This window comes from Macrobrachium nipponense, chromosome 15 (genome assembly GCF_015104395.2).
Source record: "Macrobrachium nipponense isolate FS-2020 chromosome 15, ASM1510439v2, whole genome shotgun sequence".
NCBI classification, from domain to species: domain Eukaryota; kingdom Metazoa; phylum Arthropoda; class Malacostraca; order Decapoda; family Palaemonidae; genus Macrobrachium; species Macrobrachium nipponense.
This window is the reverse complement of record NC_087208.1, coordinates 2325211-2342341: the sequence shown is the minus strand read 5'-3', so window position 1 is coordinate 2342341 and position 17131 is coordinate 2325211. Positions and strand designations below refer to the sequence as shown.

The 17131-nt window shown below is 37.1% G+C and overlaps 1 protein-coding gene across 8 annotated transcripts in view; it reads right to left on the bottom strand.

Annotated features, from left to right (window-relative positions):
* Positions 1 to 17131, bottom strand: part of LOC135226965 (probable phosphorylase b kinase regulatory subunit alpha) — a 349374-nt gene that overhangs the window by 44305 nt on the left and 287938 nt on the right. For all 8 annotated transcript variants that reach the window (XM_064266663.1, XM_064266662.1, XM_064266664.1 and 5 more), the window contains 3 exons: positions 16302 to 16466; positions 13269 to 13322; positions 6768 to 6857 (listed from right to left, as the gene is read on the bottom strand). In XM_064266663.1, the coding sequence (XP_064122733.1) occupies positions 6768 to 6857; positions 13269 to 13322; positions 16302 to 16466 (309 nt within the window). The remainder of the gene's footprint in view (positions 1 to 6767; positions 6858 to 13268; positions 13323 to 16301; positions 16467 to 17131) is intronic.

Genomic DNA, 17131 nt, shown 5'->3' with positions numbered 1-17131 from the left:
TTGCTGACTAGCACAATTTCATGTAGAATACAACAAAAAACAACCTATGGTTGTAGCTTTTATCAGTTTTAAAATATTTTCATATAAATTACGATAAATAGAAAAATTTCGTCCTTCGGTCAACTTTAACTCGACCGAAATGATCGAAAACTGCAATTGTAAGCTACAACACTTACAGTCTAGTAATATTCAATCAACCTTCATTTGGCAACAAACGGGAAGTCTCTAGCACAATATTTCGATTTATGGTGAATTTTTGAAAACAGCTTTTTTTTAAGTCCGCTCATTACGAATTCATGCATCATTTTGTGATAATATTTTCTCGGTGTTGCCTTGACTGTTTTACAATGTGTTATATACCAAAATGATTGAAATTTAGTGTACAATACAACAGAAAAAAATTAACTCGTTAGCTTTAACCATTTTGCTCACAGCGCGATCTGAATATAATTATATATGAAATTTTGTTTTCGCGCTATCATATATCCCATTATTCATATATGATTATGATATTTTTTTCATTTCTGATGGTTGCATACTTAAACTTTACGCAATGACAAAAAAAGGAGCCAAAAATGAACTCTTAATCTTGAAAACTAAGCGTGCTATGATTTTTTTTGAAAAAAACATTTTTTCCGCTTCGGCGCTCACTCCCAGACCCTGCCGGCATACGGGAGACAATTTTTATTATACCCCTTCGGCGTTAAAGGGTTAAGTGAGGGGTCTGAAACCTAACCTCGTGTAAGTTTGGGGTATGACTGCATGTAGGTTCATAAAAGAAAATCATAAGTTGATTATATGCATACAAAAGTAAATAGCATAATACTGAGACAGAAAAAGAAGACTCATACGGAAAAGAAAACAAGTATAAAAATAGTAAAATATATAAAAATATACATTGTAGAGTGGGCCCCCTTCCTGGTTTTACGTGTTTCACATTTCCACGGTCCACTTTGTCACAGATTTTTGCTTAACACATTACAGGCAGTCCCCGGTTATCAGCGAGGGTTCTGTTCTGAAGGTGTGACAATAAGCGAAAATTGCTAGTAACTGAAAATCTGTGATTTTTGGCGCTGATAACCAGAGCTCTGCGCCTCTGTTAGACAAATGCCAGAAAAATGGATCACTGACAACTGGGTATTACCTGTATTTACTTTTCCACGGGGGCTTTCACTAATTTGAGGATTTTTCTTGGGGCAGTATCTAAAAAATTATCACTAATATGACAAATTTTTAACTAATTTGTATTTTTCATAACTTACAAACCTGAGTCTTAACATTAGGATAAATACTCAGGGCCAGCTGGAAACCGGTAAAGTTTAAAATAATTGTGTACGCAAGGGACTATTAGCATCTGTTCTTGGTAACGAGACATGTGGAGCCACCCACATACCCCTCATTAACTCGTGACCCCGTCAGTTATTCTTCCAACCCAGGTTAGTTGATAGAGGAGTGGTTAGAGGTGGGCCTTTGTATGTTAAGACCTCAGGTTTGTAAGTTATGAAATATACAAATTAGTTAAAAATTTGTCATTTGTTCATATACAAAACAAACCTTCAATCTTAACATTAGGGACCAAGCACAGATGCCAATAGTCCCTTGCATACACAATTATTTTAAACTTTACCGGTTTCCAGCTGGCGCTGAGTATTTATCCTAATGTTAAGACTAAAGGTTTGTTTCGTATATGAACAAATGCTCTTTTTTTGTAGAGCAACACTGTATTCACTAATTATTGTATTTTTTATTTAAATATACTACATAACTACAGTATTTTTTCATTAAAATATAAGAGAGAGAGAGAGAGAGAGAAAACTGTGGTTTTTACATCCAAGCCTTAGCACAGTATAAGTGGATTTTGTAAGTAAAATTACATTTCATTGATATTTTGATTTTTTATACATATATATGTATATATTATACTGTAATTATACTGTTTGAGAGAGAGAGAGAGAGAGAGAGAGAGGAGAGAGAGAGAGAGAGAGAGAGAGAGAGAGAGAGAGAAAATGAATAGTAAGTGCTCATACACTGGAGCACAGTGACCGCCTAGGGACGAGCATTCAATGACACTATGGCTGGGACAAGAATGTTAAGAGTCGCCATATATTTGAAATTCAGCTTTTAAATATTTTTTACTGTGAGTAGAGAAACACCAACAGTGATAAAATTAAAAAATATTCTCTTGTGTACTGTTGTAACATGTGTGATAATCATAGTCAACTAAACTTGTAATGAAATATGGTACAATAAATCTAACAAAGCAAAACTATGGCAACCATCCTCCATGATCTGTCTGAGCTTAATAGATGTGTGTTTTTTTTGTTTATGGTACAATAGTTGATATTATTTTCATTACAAGAATATGTACTGTACAGTAATGACATACAAAAGAGAGAGAGAGAGAGAGAGAGAGAGAGAGAGAGAGAGAGAGAGAGAGAGAGAGAGAGAGAGAGAGAGAGAGAGAGAGAGACCTTTCCTGTCATGGATGCAGCACAAGACTATATGTATATACTATTTTGAGAATGAATAGTAATTCATGATGAAAAAATTATTTACTGTACTAATTACAGCACTGTACTGTAATATTAATGTGTAAATACAGCAAAATATAGTAATCAAAGTGTATTTTTCTTTTCCTTACGTTCTGAGAATCAGCTGATGACGCTTGTTACCAAAAGAATTATTTATGAAAATAATTAAGTTGCTATAAGAAACTAATTTATCAATGGAATTATTTTTAATATTGTAAATAGAAGTTTGTGATACAGTATTTCACATTTCATTGAGAGAGAGAGAGAGAGAGAGAGAGAGAGAGGAGAGAGAGAGAGAGAGAGAGAGAGAGAGAGAGCTTTCTGTTTGGAGGTAAAGGCAGTCGACGGGTTCAGGTTACGATATTCTGAGGTTAAGGCGCTTCTCAATTATATTCATCAGACATTATTTCCAGGGTTACAACGCCTACAACGCTCATCTGGTAGATGAAATATGACACCAAAAATGCAAAATAATAAATATTTGAAGGTTTTTTTGATGAAAAATGCAATAAGAATGCTGTGTACATAGTTTTCAATGCACCCAAAGCATTAAAAGTAAGGTTTTCTTAGGATTTTTTATGATGTTCCGGCTTCGACGATTTTCGGCTTACGACGCGTGTCAAGAACGGAACCCCCGTCGTAACCCAGGTACTGCCTGTATATATATGTGTCCTGTCATTCTAAACTACCAATGTATTTTAGATAAGCTCTATATAATAGTACAATCCTCAAATACGTACCTGTACAGTTAATATAATTTCAAAATCATCTTACTACATCAGAAAATATAAATATACATAAAATGTAGGCACTGAATGATGCCCAAAGTTACGTAGGCCAAAGACAATGCGCATCTGAATGGTAAGGGATACTTAAGAATAACAGTTGTCGGCTGGTACACAATTTTGAAACTTGGCTTTGAAATGATATTAGGGTGTTCTGAGATGATATTTTGAGGTATTTTTGTTTGAACTGTCATGTTCAATGAACTGTTAAAATAGGCAGTTATAGGAATTTTAGGGGTGTATATATAGACTACTTAGTAACAGTAGTAGGAGAGTACAGTGGTGCCCCTGTATTTGCGGGGGATGAGTACCAGACCCCCCTGTGAGTAGTTAGAACCCGCGAATAGTTGGAACCCTTATAAAAACACTGAAAATAGCCTATTTTGTTAGTTAAAACTCAAGAAAAACCCACTAAAAATTTATATACTTGGTTTTTTTAATAGTTTTATCACAAAAAGTGCATTTTATGATGAAATTGATTAAAAAAACCCAGGAATTTGTGGTTATTTCTCATAGAAAAATACCACGAATATGCAAATTTTCTGTGAATAATACAGAGAAATGTTCCCAAGAGAAATCCGCAAATGTGTGAGTCCGCGAATCCGGATAACCCGAATACACGGGGCCCACTGTATACTGTAATATAAGTTACTTTGGGTTCTTTGAGATGATGGTTTGGGGTGTATTTTTATTTGAAAATGATGTTAAATTGTTTTAATATGATAATAATTTATGGTATATTTTTGTTTTAACTATCAAATTAACCCTCTTACGCCGAAGCGGTAAAAAAAAAATTGTCTCCCGTGTGCCGGAGGTGTTTCAGAGTGAGCGCGGAAGCGGAAAAAATATTTTTTTCAAAAAATCACAGCGCGCTTAGTTTTCAAGATTAAGAGTTCATTTTTGGCTCCTTTTTTTGTCATTGGCTGAAGTTTAGTATGCAATGATCAGAAATGAAAAAACTATCATTATCATATATAAATAATGCGATATATGATAGCGCAAAAACGAAATTTCATATATAATTGTATTCAAATCGTGCTGTGCGCAAAACGGTTAAAGGTAACAAGTTACGTTTTTTTTTTTGTAATGTACACTAAATTGCGATCATTTTGGTATATAACAAATTGTAAAACGATAAAAGCAACACAGAGAAAATATTATCACAAAATAATGCATGAATTCGTAACGCGCGGACGTAAACAAATAGTTTTTTCAAAAATTCACCATAAATCTAAATATTGTCCTAGACACTTCCAATTTCTTTCAAAATGAAGACAAAAGATTGAATATTACTATACTGTAAGAGTATTAGCTTACAATTGCAGTTTTCGACCATTTCAGACGAGTTAAAGTTGACCGAATGTCAAATTTTTTTTATATATATTTTTTATATGCAATTATTTCAGAAATAAGAAAAAGCTACAACCTTCAAATATTTTCGTTTTATTCTACAAAAATTGCGCATATTTCCTTTCATATATAAAACTCTATGAAATGCCTAATATGAAAAAGAGCAAATATTCCGAGAATGGTACGTACGCATTTCGGAGATTTGTGGCGGAGAATCCGCGCGCGGAGGGAAGGAAAGATTTTTTTTTTTAAATTCACCATAAATCTAAATATTTTGCTAGAGACTTCGAATTTGTTTCAAGATGAAGATAAATGACTGAATATTTTACTAGACTGTAAAGATTTTTAGCTTACAATTGCGTTTTTTTACCAATTCGGTAGTCAAAGTTGACCAAACGTGGTTTTTTTTTTTTCTATTTATCGTGATTTATATGCAAAATATTTCAAAAATAAGAAAAGCTACAACCTTCAATTATTTTTTGTTGTATTCTACATGAAATTGCGCACATTTTCATATATAAAACTTTATGTAACGGCTAATTTAAAATGGTGCAAACATTACCACAATCGCACGTATGATTTTTTCGGAAGAGTTACCGCGCGGACGTAAAGAAAATGTTATTTTTTTCATAAATTCACCATAAATCGAAATATTGTGCTAGAGACTTCCAATTTGTTGCAAAATGAAGGTAAATGCTTGAATATTACTAGAATATAAGCGTTTTAGCTTACAATTGTGTTTTTCGACCATTTCGGTAGAGTCAAAGTTGACCGAAGGTTGAAATTTTGGCAATTATCATTATTTATATGATAATATCTCAAAACTGATAAAAGCTACAACCATGGGTTGTTTTTAGTTGTATTGTGCATGAAATTGCGCACATTTCCATATATAAAACTTTATATAACGGCTAATTTTAAAATGGTGCAAACATTACCACAATCGCATGTATGATTTTTTTCGAAAGAGTTACCGCGCGGACGTAAGGAAAAAGTTTTTTCATAAATTCACCATAAATCGAAATATTGTGCTAGAGACTTCCAATTAGTTGCAAAATTAAGGAAAATGATTGAATATTACTAAAATATAAGAGTTTTAGCTTACAATTGTGTTTTTCGACCATTTCGGTAGAGTCAAAGTTGACCGAAGGTTGAAATTTTGGCAATTATCGTTATTTATATGAAAATATCTCAAAACTGATAAAAGCTACAATCATGAGTATTTTATTGTTGTATTTTACATAAAAATGCGCACATTTTCATATATAATACTTCATGTAACGGCTAATTTACAATGGTACAAAAATTATGTCAAAGTGACGAAATAATTTCCGAGATGTGTCACAGATACTTTTTAGTGCGGCAAGAAAGAAATTCGCGCTTGTGCACCTGTGTAATGATTGTAAACAAAACAACACCTTGATCCGTGAACTCCCAGCATCCCCCAAGGCGCGTGATTCAAAAGTTTTAGGCTGGTAGGCCTATAAGTATTTTTCCCGCGAATTTAAAAAAAAACTTTTGTAAGTAGACGTAAAATACGTCCAGTCGGCACACGGGAGACAAAAAATGTCGACGTAAAATACGTCCAGTCGGCGTAAGAGGGTTAAGCAGTGAAATGTTAAAATAGACAGTTACAGGGATTTTTGCATTTCCGCAGCAGGTTCTGGAACCTATTCCCGTGCAAGAGTGGGGGAGCAATGTACAAGAATAAGAAAGCAATTAAATATATGTACATGAAAACAAATGTCATACAATATACAATAAATGCATGTGCTGAAATTTTTTTTCAGGTACTAGAAAACAAGTCAGTAAAATTGTCCATAAAAATTAATGCTACTATTATTTTGCTTTCTGGATGTAAAGAATACCTTTTGAGAAATATGCAGAACATACCATCAGGGATGTTTAAGAAGGTGTTACTACTTTGACTTTTTGCCAATAATCTGGGCACTGAGAGACTGTTTACAGTATTATATTGTACCTGAAATCATTCCTTCTAGCAAATCCATTACAATCCAATGTCAACTAGCTACTAAAAAATAACAATTAATTTTCTTAAGAACCGACAAGATGTGGCAATAAATACTATGACTTAAATTACCTCAACAACCAGCTGCCTGTATTCAGGCTGAGGAATTGTATTCAGCACAGTCTCCACCTCAAGTGCAAACTTCAGCTCTCCTGCTGTCATCTGTAAGAACCCAAGATTTACATTTTCAGAAAAACATATCTCAAATCAGTTTAGTATGTACAACAATTGTATTTTGTGTCAGTCAGAACTTTATTTTTGCTGCATAGTGGGAATGTATACACACTGAAGAAATGCTAAATATTTATAATTATCTGTCATAGGTTCATTATAAACATACAAACTGTGAACTAAAAATGAAAAATGTTTGAGCAATTTGTATTTTTCCTAAGTATAAAAAGTAGAGCCTTTCATATAAGGAAAATCCTACAAATTAAACTGGAATTGCTTTTGAATCTTGGTAACAAGGTAGTTAAGTGGTGGAGACAGGAGGTGAAACAGGGTAGCCCCTCACACGTCTCCTCTTGCCACTCCATTCTTTCCTTTAGCCCAGGGGTCAGCGACTTTTTGGAGAGAGAGGGAGAAAGCTATGCAGCATCTTGGAAGAGGGCCATATGATATCTACTGTACTATATTATAGTACATTTGATAGTTTCTGATTGGACAAGTGGTTTACGTGCTCACCAACCAATTTAGTAGTTCCGAGGCACAACCAATTTAGTAGTTCCGAGGCAAACTGTCACTAGGCAAATTGTCCATAGGCAAACTGTCCACTAAGGCAAAACTGTGCCCCATATGGCACCAACTGTCCGTAGGCTAAAACGGTCAAATAGGCAAACTGTCCCATAGCAACTGCAAACTTTTAGGCCAAAACTGTCCGTAAAGGCAAATTTTCCATAGGGCAAACTTTTGGTCCATGTTGCAATTTGGTCAAATTGGCAAATTGGCCATAAGGCAAACTGGTAACTAGGCAAAACTGCTACCATAGGCACAAAACTGTCAACTAGGCAAATTGGTCCATAGGCCAAACTGTCCGTAGCAGACTGTCGCTAGCAAATTGTTCATAGGCAAACTGTCCGTAGGCAAATTGTTCGTAGGCAAACTTTCCGTAGGCAAACTGTCACTAGGCAAACTGTCTGTAGGCAAACTGTCGCTAGGCAAATTGTCCATAGGCAAACTGTCCGTAGGCAAACTGTCACTAGGCAAATTGTCCATAGGCAAACTGTCCGTAGGCAAACTGTCCGTAGGCAAACTGTCCGTAGGCAAACTGTCCATAGGCAAATGGTCAAAGTTAGGCAAACGGTCCATAAGGCAAACTGTCCATAGCGCAAACCCTGTCTATAGGCAATTGGTTCCGTAAAGGCAAAATTGTCCGTAGGCCAAACTCTCCGTTAGGCAAACTTGTCCAAGGCAAACTGTATCTAGGCAAATTGTCCCCCATAGGCAAACTGTCACTAAGGCAAATGTCAGACTGTCACTAGGCAAAATTTGTCCATAGCAAACTGTCACTAGGCAAATTGTCCCATGGCCAAACTGTGACCTAGGCAAAACTGCCATAGGCAAACTGTCCACAAAGGGCAGGCAAATGTCCATATGGCAAAAAAAACTGTCAAATCACTAGGCAAAATGTCCATAGGCAAACTGTCACTAGGCAAATTGTCCATAGGCAAACTGTCACACAGGCAAAATTTTCCAATAAAGGCACTAGGCAACTGTCACTAGGCAAATTGTCCATAGGTTTGTGGCAAACTGTCCACTATGGCAAACAAATCGTTCATAGGCAAACTGTGCCATAGGGCAAACTGTCGTATGCTTAGAAACTGTCCGTAGGCAAACTGACGGTAGGCAAACTGTCCATAGGCAAATTGTCTGTAGGCAAAGTGTCCATAGGCATATTGTCCATAGGCAAACTGTCCGTAGGCAAATTGTCCGTAGGCAAAACTGTCGTAGGGCAACTGTCCATAGGCAAACTGTCCATAGGCAAACTGTCCATAGGCAAATTGTCCATAGGCAAATTGTCCATAGGCAATCTGTCATTAGGCAAATTGTCCATAGGCAAACTGTCCGTAGGCAAACTGTCACTAGGCAAACTGTCCGTAGGCAAATAGGCAAACTGTCCATAGGCAAACTGTCCGTAGGCAAACTGTCCATAGGCAAACTGTCCATAGGCAAACTGTCCATAGGCAAATTGTCCATAGGCAAACTGTCCGTAGGCAAACTGTCCGTAGGCAAACTGTCCATAGGCAAATTGTCCGTAGGCAAACTGTCCATAGGCAAATTGTCCATAGGCAAACTGTCCATAGGCACCGTCCATGGCAATTGTAGTAGGCAAATTGTCCGTAGCAAAACTGTCCGAGGCAAACTGTCGTAGGCAAACTGTCCATAGGCAAATTGTCCATAGGCAAACTGTCATTAGGCAAATTGTCCATAGGCAAACTGTCCATAGGCAAACTGTCCATAGGCAAATTGTCCGTAGGCAAATTGTCCGTAGGCAAACTGTCCGTAGGCAAACTGTCACTAGGCAAAACTGTTCGTGAAGGCAAATTGTCCATAGGAAATTGTCCATAGGCAATCTGTTCATTAGCAAATGGTCCGTAGGAAGCGTGTCCATAGGCAAAACTTCACAGGCAAATTGGTCCCATTGGCAAATTGTCCCATAGGCAAACTGCATTAGCAAATTGTCCGTAAAGCAACTGTCGCATTGCAAACTGTCATTAGGCAAATTGTCCGTAGGCAAACTGTCCATAGGCAAATTGTCCATAGGCAAATTGTCCATAGGGAAATTGTCCATAGGCAAACTGTAACTAGGCAAACTGTCCGTAGATACACTGTTCATAGGCAAACTGTCACTAGGCAAATTGTCCATAGGCAAACTGTCACTAGGCACACTGTTCATCAAGGCAACCTTGTCACTAGACAAATTGTCCATAGGCAAACTGTCCTAGCAATTGTCCTAACACTCTGTCCTGTAGGCAAACTGTCACCAGGCAAATTGTCCATAGGCAAACTGTCCGTAGGCAAATTGTCCATAGGCAAACTGTCCGTAGGCAAACTGTCACTAGGCAAACTGTCCGTAGGCAAATAGGCAAACTGTCCATAGGCAAACTGTCCGTAGGCAAACTGTCCATATGCCAACTGTCCATAGCAAACTGTCCGTAGGCCAAACTGTCCGTAGGACAAAATGTCCGTCAGCCAACCTGTCAGTAGGCAACTGTCCGTAGGCAAAACTGTCCATGGCAATTGGCCCCGTAGGCAAACTGTCCATAGGCAAATTGTCCATAGGCAAACTGTCCATAGGCAAACTGTCCGTAGGCAAATTGTCCGTAGGCAAACTGTCCGTAGGCAAACTGTCCGTAGGCAAATTGTCCATAGGCAAATTGTCCATAGGCAATCTGTCATTAGGCAAATTGTCCGTAGGCAAACTGTCCGTAGGCAAATTGTCCGTAGGCAAGCTGTCCATAGGCAAACTGTCACGAGGCAAATTGTCCATAGGCAAACTGTCATTAGGCAAATTGTCCGTAAGCAAACTGTCCATAGGCAAACTGTCATTAGGCAAATTGTCCGTATGCAAACTGTCTTAGCAAATTGTCCGTAAGGCAAACTGTCCATGGAAATTGTCCATAGGGAAATTGTCCATAGGCAATTGTCCATAGGCAAACTGTAACTAGGCAAACTGTCCGTAGATACACTGTTCATAGGCAAACTGTCACTAGGCAAATTGTCCATAGGCAAAACTTGTCCATAGCAAATTGTCCATAGCGAACTGGTCCAATAGGCAAACGTCACCAGGCAAACTGTTCATAGGCAACTGTCTGGCAAATGCCATTAGGCAAACTGATAAACATAGGCAACTTGTCTGTAGGCACTGTCCCATAGCAAACTTGTCCCTAAATTGTCATAAGCAAAACGTCCAGGCAAAATTGTCCATAGGCAAACTGTCATTAGGCAACAAACTGTCATAGGCAAACCTTGTCACTAGGCAAATTGTAACTAGGCAAACTGTCTGTAGGTAGGCAAACTGTCAGCAGAAACTGTCCATAGCAAATTGTCCTTAGGCAAATTTGCCACTTGAGGCAAACTTCCGTAGGCAACCCTGTCCATAGGCAACCGTCACTAGGGCAAATTGTCCATAAGGCAAACTATCAAATGAGGCAAATTGTCCCATAGGCAAAACTGTCCAATGGCAAAACGTCCATAGGCAAACCGTCATAGGCAAATTGTCCAGCAAACTTGTCATTGCAAAATGTCCATAGGCAAACTGTCATTAGGCAAGTTATCCATAAGGCCAAACTGTCCAATAGGCAAAATTGTCCATAAGGCCAAAATTGTCCATTAGGCAAATTGGTCCCTAGGCAAAATGTCACTAGGCAAAATCCATAGCAAACTGTCAAACTAGGCAAATTGTCCCAATAGGCAAAATGGTCACTGGCCCTTTACTGTCATAGGCAAACTGTCTAGGCAAATGTCATAGGCAAAACTGTCTTTCATCTAGGCCATGTCAATAAGGAAAATTGTCCATAGGCAAACGTCTTAGGCAATTGTCCCTAAGGCAAAAAACTGACACTAGGCAATTGTCCATAGGCATCGGCAAACTGTCACTAGGCATGTCCATAGGCAAACCGTACTAGCAAATTTGTCCATGGGCAAACTGTCCACTAGGCAAAATGTCCATAGCCACAAACTGTCCACTTCTAGGCAAACTTGTCCTATTGGGCAAACTGTCACTAGGCAAATTGTTCCATCAGGCACGACACTGTCGCACTAGGCAAAATGTCCATAAGGCAATTGTCCCTAGGCAAAGGCAAATGTCACTAGGCAAATGTCCACTAGGCCCAAATGTCCATAGGCAAACTGTCACTAGGCAAATTGTCCATAGGCAAACTGTCACTAGGCAAATTGTCCATAGGCAAACTGTCACTAGGCAAAATGTCCATAGGCAAACTGTCCACTTAGGCCAAAATTGTCCCCTAGCCAACTAGTCCAAACTTAGGCAAATGTTCAGAGGCAAACTGCACTAGGCAAAATTGTCCCATAGGCAAAACTGTCCACTAGGCAAAATGTCCATAGGCAAACTGTCACTAGGCAAAATTGTCCATAAGGCCAAAACTGTCCACTAGGCAAACTGTCCATAGGCAACGGTCCCACTAGGGCAAATTGGTCCATAGGCAAACTGTCCACAGCAAAATGTCCATAAGGCAAAACTTGTCCACTAGGCAAAATGTCCATATGGCCAAACTTTCAAAACTAGGCAAAATGTCCTAGGCAAACCTGTCACAGGCAAAATTGGTCCATGGCAAACTGGTCAAACCTAGTTCACATTTGTCCATAGGCAAACTGGTCACTATCAAAATTGTCCATAGGCAACCTGTTACTAGGCAAATTGTCCAATAAGGTCAAAACTGTCCCTAGGCCAAAATGTCCTAGGCAAATGTCCATAGGCAAACTGTCACTAGGCAAATTGTCCATAGGCAAACTGTCACTAGGCAAATTGTCCATAGGCAAACTGTCCGGCGACGTTGCTCGAGTGAAAATGACATTACACAGCAGCAATTAAAATCACTTCCATAACTGAAAATTACTCCTTGGAAAAAACTACTAAATGGCTTTGAAATGAAGATGCTAAAGTCGTAATTAATTGAAATACTGTTGTCTTTTGAGAAAGCAGCAATATCTGGAGAAACTTGAAAGATGTACACTCGGTCAAAACCAGCAAAATGGTCAAGCTGTCTACCAGACATATGGGGACCTAACAGGGGAACACCCACTCCTACCTCTCTATCGCCATTTTTCCTAAGGGGACCGAAGTGACTTAGAGAATGTCAACTACAAATATGGACTAATTTAAGTGATGGGTTTGTGTGAAACAAATCCAATTATCAAATATGCGAACCATGAGTAAATGTACTCAAAATATACCACTTTCTGTTGGTTGTCATTACGAGTCACATGAAATATGTTTTACAGTTTAAAGTAAAATAAACAAGTGAGAACAAAATAGTGTGCATTATCAATCACCTTTTTAAATGTTTTACTGTACCTATACTATACTTCAAATACACTTGAAATAGCATTTACGTAATATGCTGAAAGTAAGTTACTATAACAACAGCAACAATTGGCTCTGGGGATATTGCTATTGTTGTTGCTAAATTAAGTGGGTCTTGGGCAAACATGAGATCCAGCTTTTGAAAATCCAGCAAGTCAATTATCTAAACAGCAGTTATGATGAAAGACAGTTCTGCTGTAAGGCAGAATCAGTATTAGTTGATAGGAACTGAATGTCTTTTACGGAAACTGTAAAATCCTACACTAAAGGTGGAGGCAGAATCATCTTTTTATATTGGACAATGCAGACAATAATGTCACATACTTTCTGCAGCATACTGTACATTGCATTCTGTTGTATAAACAGCATTACCACAGGTGCAAGAGTACAAAACAGTAACTGTGTGGACATTTAAACCAAAAGAATTATTAAATCAGTAATAATACTAATCTTACAAATTATTCATGACCAAACATTGCACTCACGGACATCATGAGTAAAATTACAAGAAAAAGTTAACAACTCACCTCTTGTGTTAGACTCTGAGGTATCACTTTACCCTCAATGTTTATACCTCGGCACTGTAATGAAATATGCAAAATTAAAGACAAATTTAGCTTTCAGTGTCACACATTTCTTATTTTTCTAGATAAACATACCATATGACTAAGCATCATGTTCATAAACAACAATATTACTTTTAATAATTCTGTAGCTACTAGCCATTAGTTGCTTTTCATTTATTTATTATTCTAATCAAATGTGGATTTTATTAGTACCTAAATTACAGAACAAAAATACCTTACGTATATTAAATTATATGCACTGAACTTCAAAATTTAATGGTTTAGAAAAAAATTCTTCCTGGGAGAGTGGTGACATAAAAGAATGGCTTATTGATTACATTTTTAATGATCTATTTCAATCCTATGCAATTCATTATCTGAAGTTAACTTTCTGGCCAACAGGTAAATCTTGGGGGACTGTCATTGTCTGCTTAATCCAAAAGGCATGTTAACAGGGTTTACCAAGAAGAAAATATCCTCTCATAAATGAGTAATGTAAGGTGCAAATAAATAAAAACCTGTAACTGAAAGAATATTTGAAATGTAAACTTGACACATGATTACATGCCTTACTCATGTTGAAATAAAAATACAAAGTAATTCTAACCTAAAAATGTAAATTTGTAAATGGATGTGAACTGATTGCTGCACTGTTGCTTAAATTGATAAAGAGGTGGTCAGCAATGTACGAGGCCTCTCATGACAAGATGGAAAAAATTAAGCTTATCTGTGAAATTTCCTCACTCTTAAACTCTTCCTGTATATAATAATCACAAGGATCTTTTTAGGATGCCTTCTTTACTGCCAGAGTCATTGGTGACTCTGGGATCCTCTCCACATCCTCTTAATACTGTTTTGACCACATTACTCAGTGAATAGAAATGGCAAGTTCTTATCTTTCCTATTACAGGCAGTCCCCAGCTTACGAAGTTCCGAGGTTACAACGCTTTTCAATTATATTTATCAGAAATTATTTCCATGTTTATGACACATGTTCCAGGGTTACGATGCCTACAACGCTGATCTGGCAGAAGAAACATGACTCCAAAAATGCAAAATAATCAATATTTGAAGGTTTTTTTGATGAAAAATTAAATAAGAATGCAGTTTACATTATTTTTAATGCACCCAAAGCATTAAAAGTAACGTCTTTTTAGGATTTTTGACGATGTTCCGGCTTACGACGATTTTTGGCTTTCAACGCGTCTCAAGAATAGAACCCCCGACGTAACCCAGGGACTGCCTGTACAGTATTACGGAAGTCTCTTTTATGGCAACTTTTGGGTCAATCTGGGATTCAGCTCTTCATTTTCCATTTGTTACTTTTTTTTATACCTCACCTCCTTTAAAGATTGAAATACCATTACTGGCACTGACCTCTGTGTCTCCCTACTATCTGTGGTGGAAGAGATAGGATATCCTGATCTTGGCTTCCTCTGAAGTCTATTTGTCAACTTATCAACTCAGCTTAATAGTCAAAATTAACTAACTACAGACAGGGATTAAGAACTTCCCACTACAATGATGCCAAATTTCTGTTTGACCTAACCCTACACCCAATGCCTTTTGATCAAGAATGTTAGCTCAATTACTCACTGGCAGTCATCATGTTCTGCTTCCCCTTATTCTCATACATAATCTTCACTGCCTTGGAATGGATGTGGCTGTGGAGCCTTCCTGAATTGCTCCCAGGCCAAAGTGTCTCGGCGCACATGGCCAATTCTACATAGCTTATATTACCTGCTGCCTCTAACAGACCTGAAGTAGCGGTCAATCATTTCTCAATTAATATCCTCCTTCACTCAGTACTTTGTGGGTTCCTTACATCCTGTTGAATCTCAGTATTTCATAGGTTTCAGCCTTTCTCCTGATATAGACCAACAGTTCTGGAGGCTGACATGTTTACAACGTTAACTTTAAGTCATCATAATTGCAGTGGTCTGAAGTTTTTATGCCTGCCACTGTTTGTGACCAACCCTAAGGTTGCACTAATTTCATCTTTGAATCCACCATTATCTTGGCAAAGGTGTTGCATTCTCTGGTCTGCAAAATGTGACACATCTCGCGTGATATTTTGGATTTCTCCAACCTATAAGTCAAAAGACATTCTACTTCCCTAACTTGTTGCTCTTCCCTTTCCTTGTAGCACAAACCCTTCTATATTTAAACTATGTACTCAGAACATAGCAAGACCATATTTCACACAGCAGCAGTTTTTCCTGAGAGCAAATAGAATGTAGGTCCTTTCTGACTAAGCCAGGAACTACCTGCCTGCTGTACTGTATCCAAAGCCTCAATTAGTAAGTTGCATTTTAGTAGTCTTGCTTGTGCCAAGATGCACAAGGGAAGGTAGAGATTAATAAGGTGAACAAAATGCAAAAGGGAAGGTAGAGATTAGTAAGTTGAACAAAACACCAAAATATACAAGAATTCTTGATTGTACCAAGAAGCAACTAATATTCCGTAATCACAAAAATTAAATAGTCAAATACCTACAATTAACTACTTTTCAGAATATGAACCTTCAAATAAACACGAATACACATTAGCTTGTATTAGGCAGCTCGGAAAAACTAATTTAATTTTTTCAAATTACATGTAAGAACAAAGAAGTTTATAAAAGAAAGTCTTGCAACAGCCACAACATACTTTCAAAAACAAAACAAGTTTAAGGTTAATACCATTTGACACATAAGATCTGGAACTTCCCATGATTGGGGAGGTCTTGTCCATTACATTCTCTACCCTTTACTTATCATCAAAGAAAAAGTAGAAAGAAAAATGTTTATAATTTATATGGACATAGTTTTTTACAGTTTGTTGTTTCCTTATGACTACAATTATCATATATTATATTTGTAGCTCTTCTGCATTTAACAATGCCAGCATATAATATCTCCTGACTCTCTTACATAAGTAAACAACCAATTCTTCATTCTCAAATGGTTAATCTTATCTGGCTGAAAAAACACACAGTATACATGCAAAAATTACCTTTTCCAAAATTTTCCAGATGCGTGGATAGAAATTACGAGGGACGCGATTCAATGCTCCATCTAGACGACGTCGTCTCAGCCACTGCCCATGACGATCACTCTCTGTATCACGTGCTTCTCCTTCTACATTACCAGTACCCAGGAAGCTACCAATTGTGCTTTTCTAAAAATCAATAAAATAAATAATCAAACCAGAGGTCTCATCAAGACACTGATCGATTTATCTGATAGACAGTCTTCCTAAACTATTAATTGTCCCATATAATTTAGCTTGTACTTTATGTACATTCATCATAGCATAGACCACTGAAATCATACATGCATTTAAAATACTAGCTAATACGTACAAAACGGACTAAAATCCACAACTTGTAACTGTGGCTTCTGTTAAGTATATGAACAACATGCTTGTTCTGGTAAAATCAACAAGGTAAAAAAAAAACTTAAATCAGGACTATAAATGTATCATTAAAACTAATAACATTTTTCTTGTTGAAACTTACTTTGTATTCTTGTCAATTTCATGTAAAACTAACTAGTCCAATGAAATATTTTGATTTTCAATTTTAGAGTACGTGTTGTATATACGTATCACTCAAAATTTCCACTTCAGTAACATTACTAAATGTTTATAGCTCATACTGAAACACATGATCACAATTAACTCTTTACTGAATGTAAAATTGCACTAAAGATCTGAAAATCTTTCACATTTCACAATGACAACTACCTGATTCAAGTCTAAAATACAATAATACTAGTGCTACCTTTCACTGACATTTTATATACAGAAAATGAAATCATATACACATCTACTTCTAGAACAGA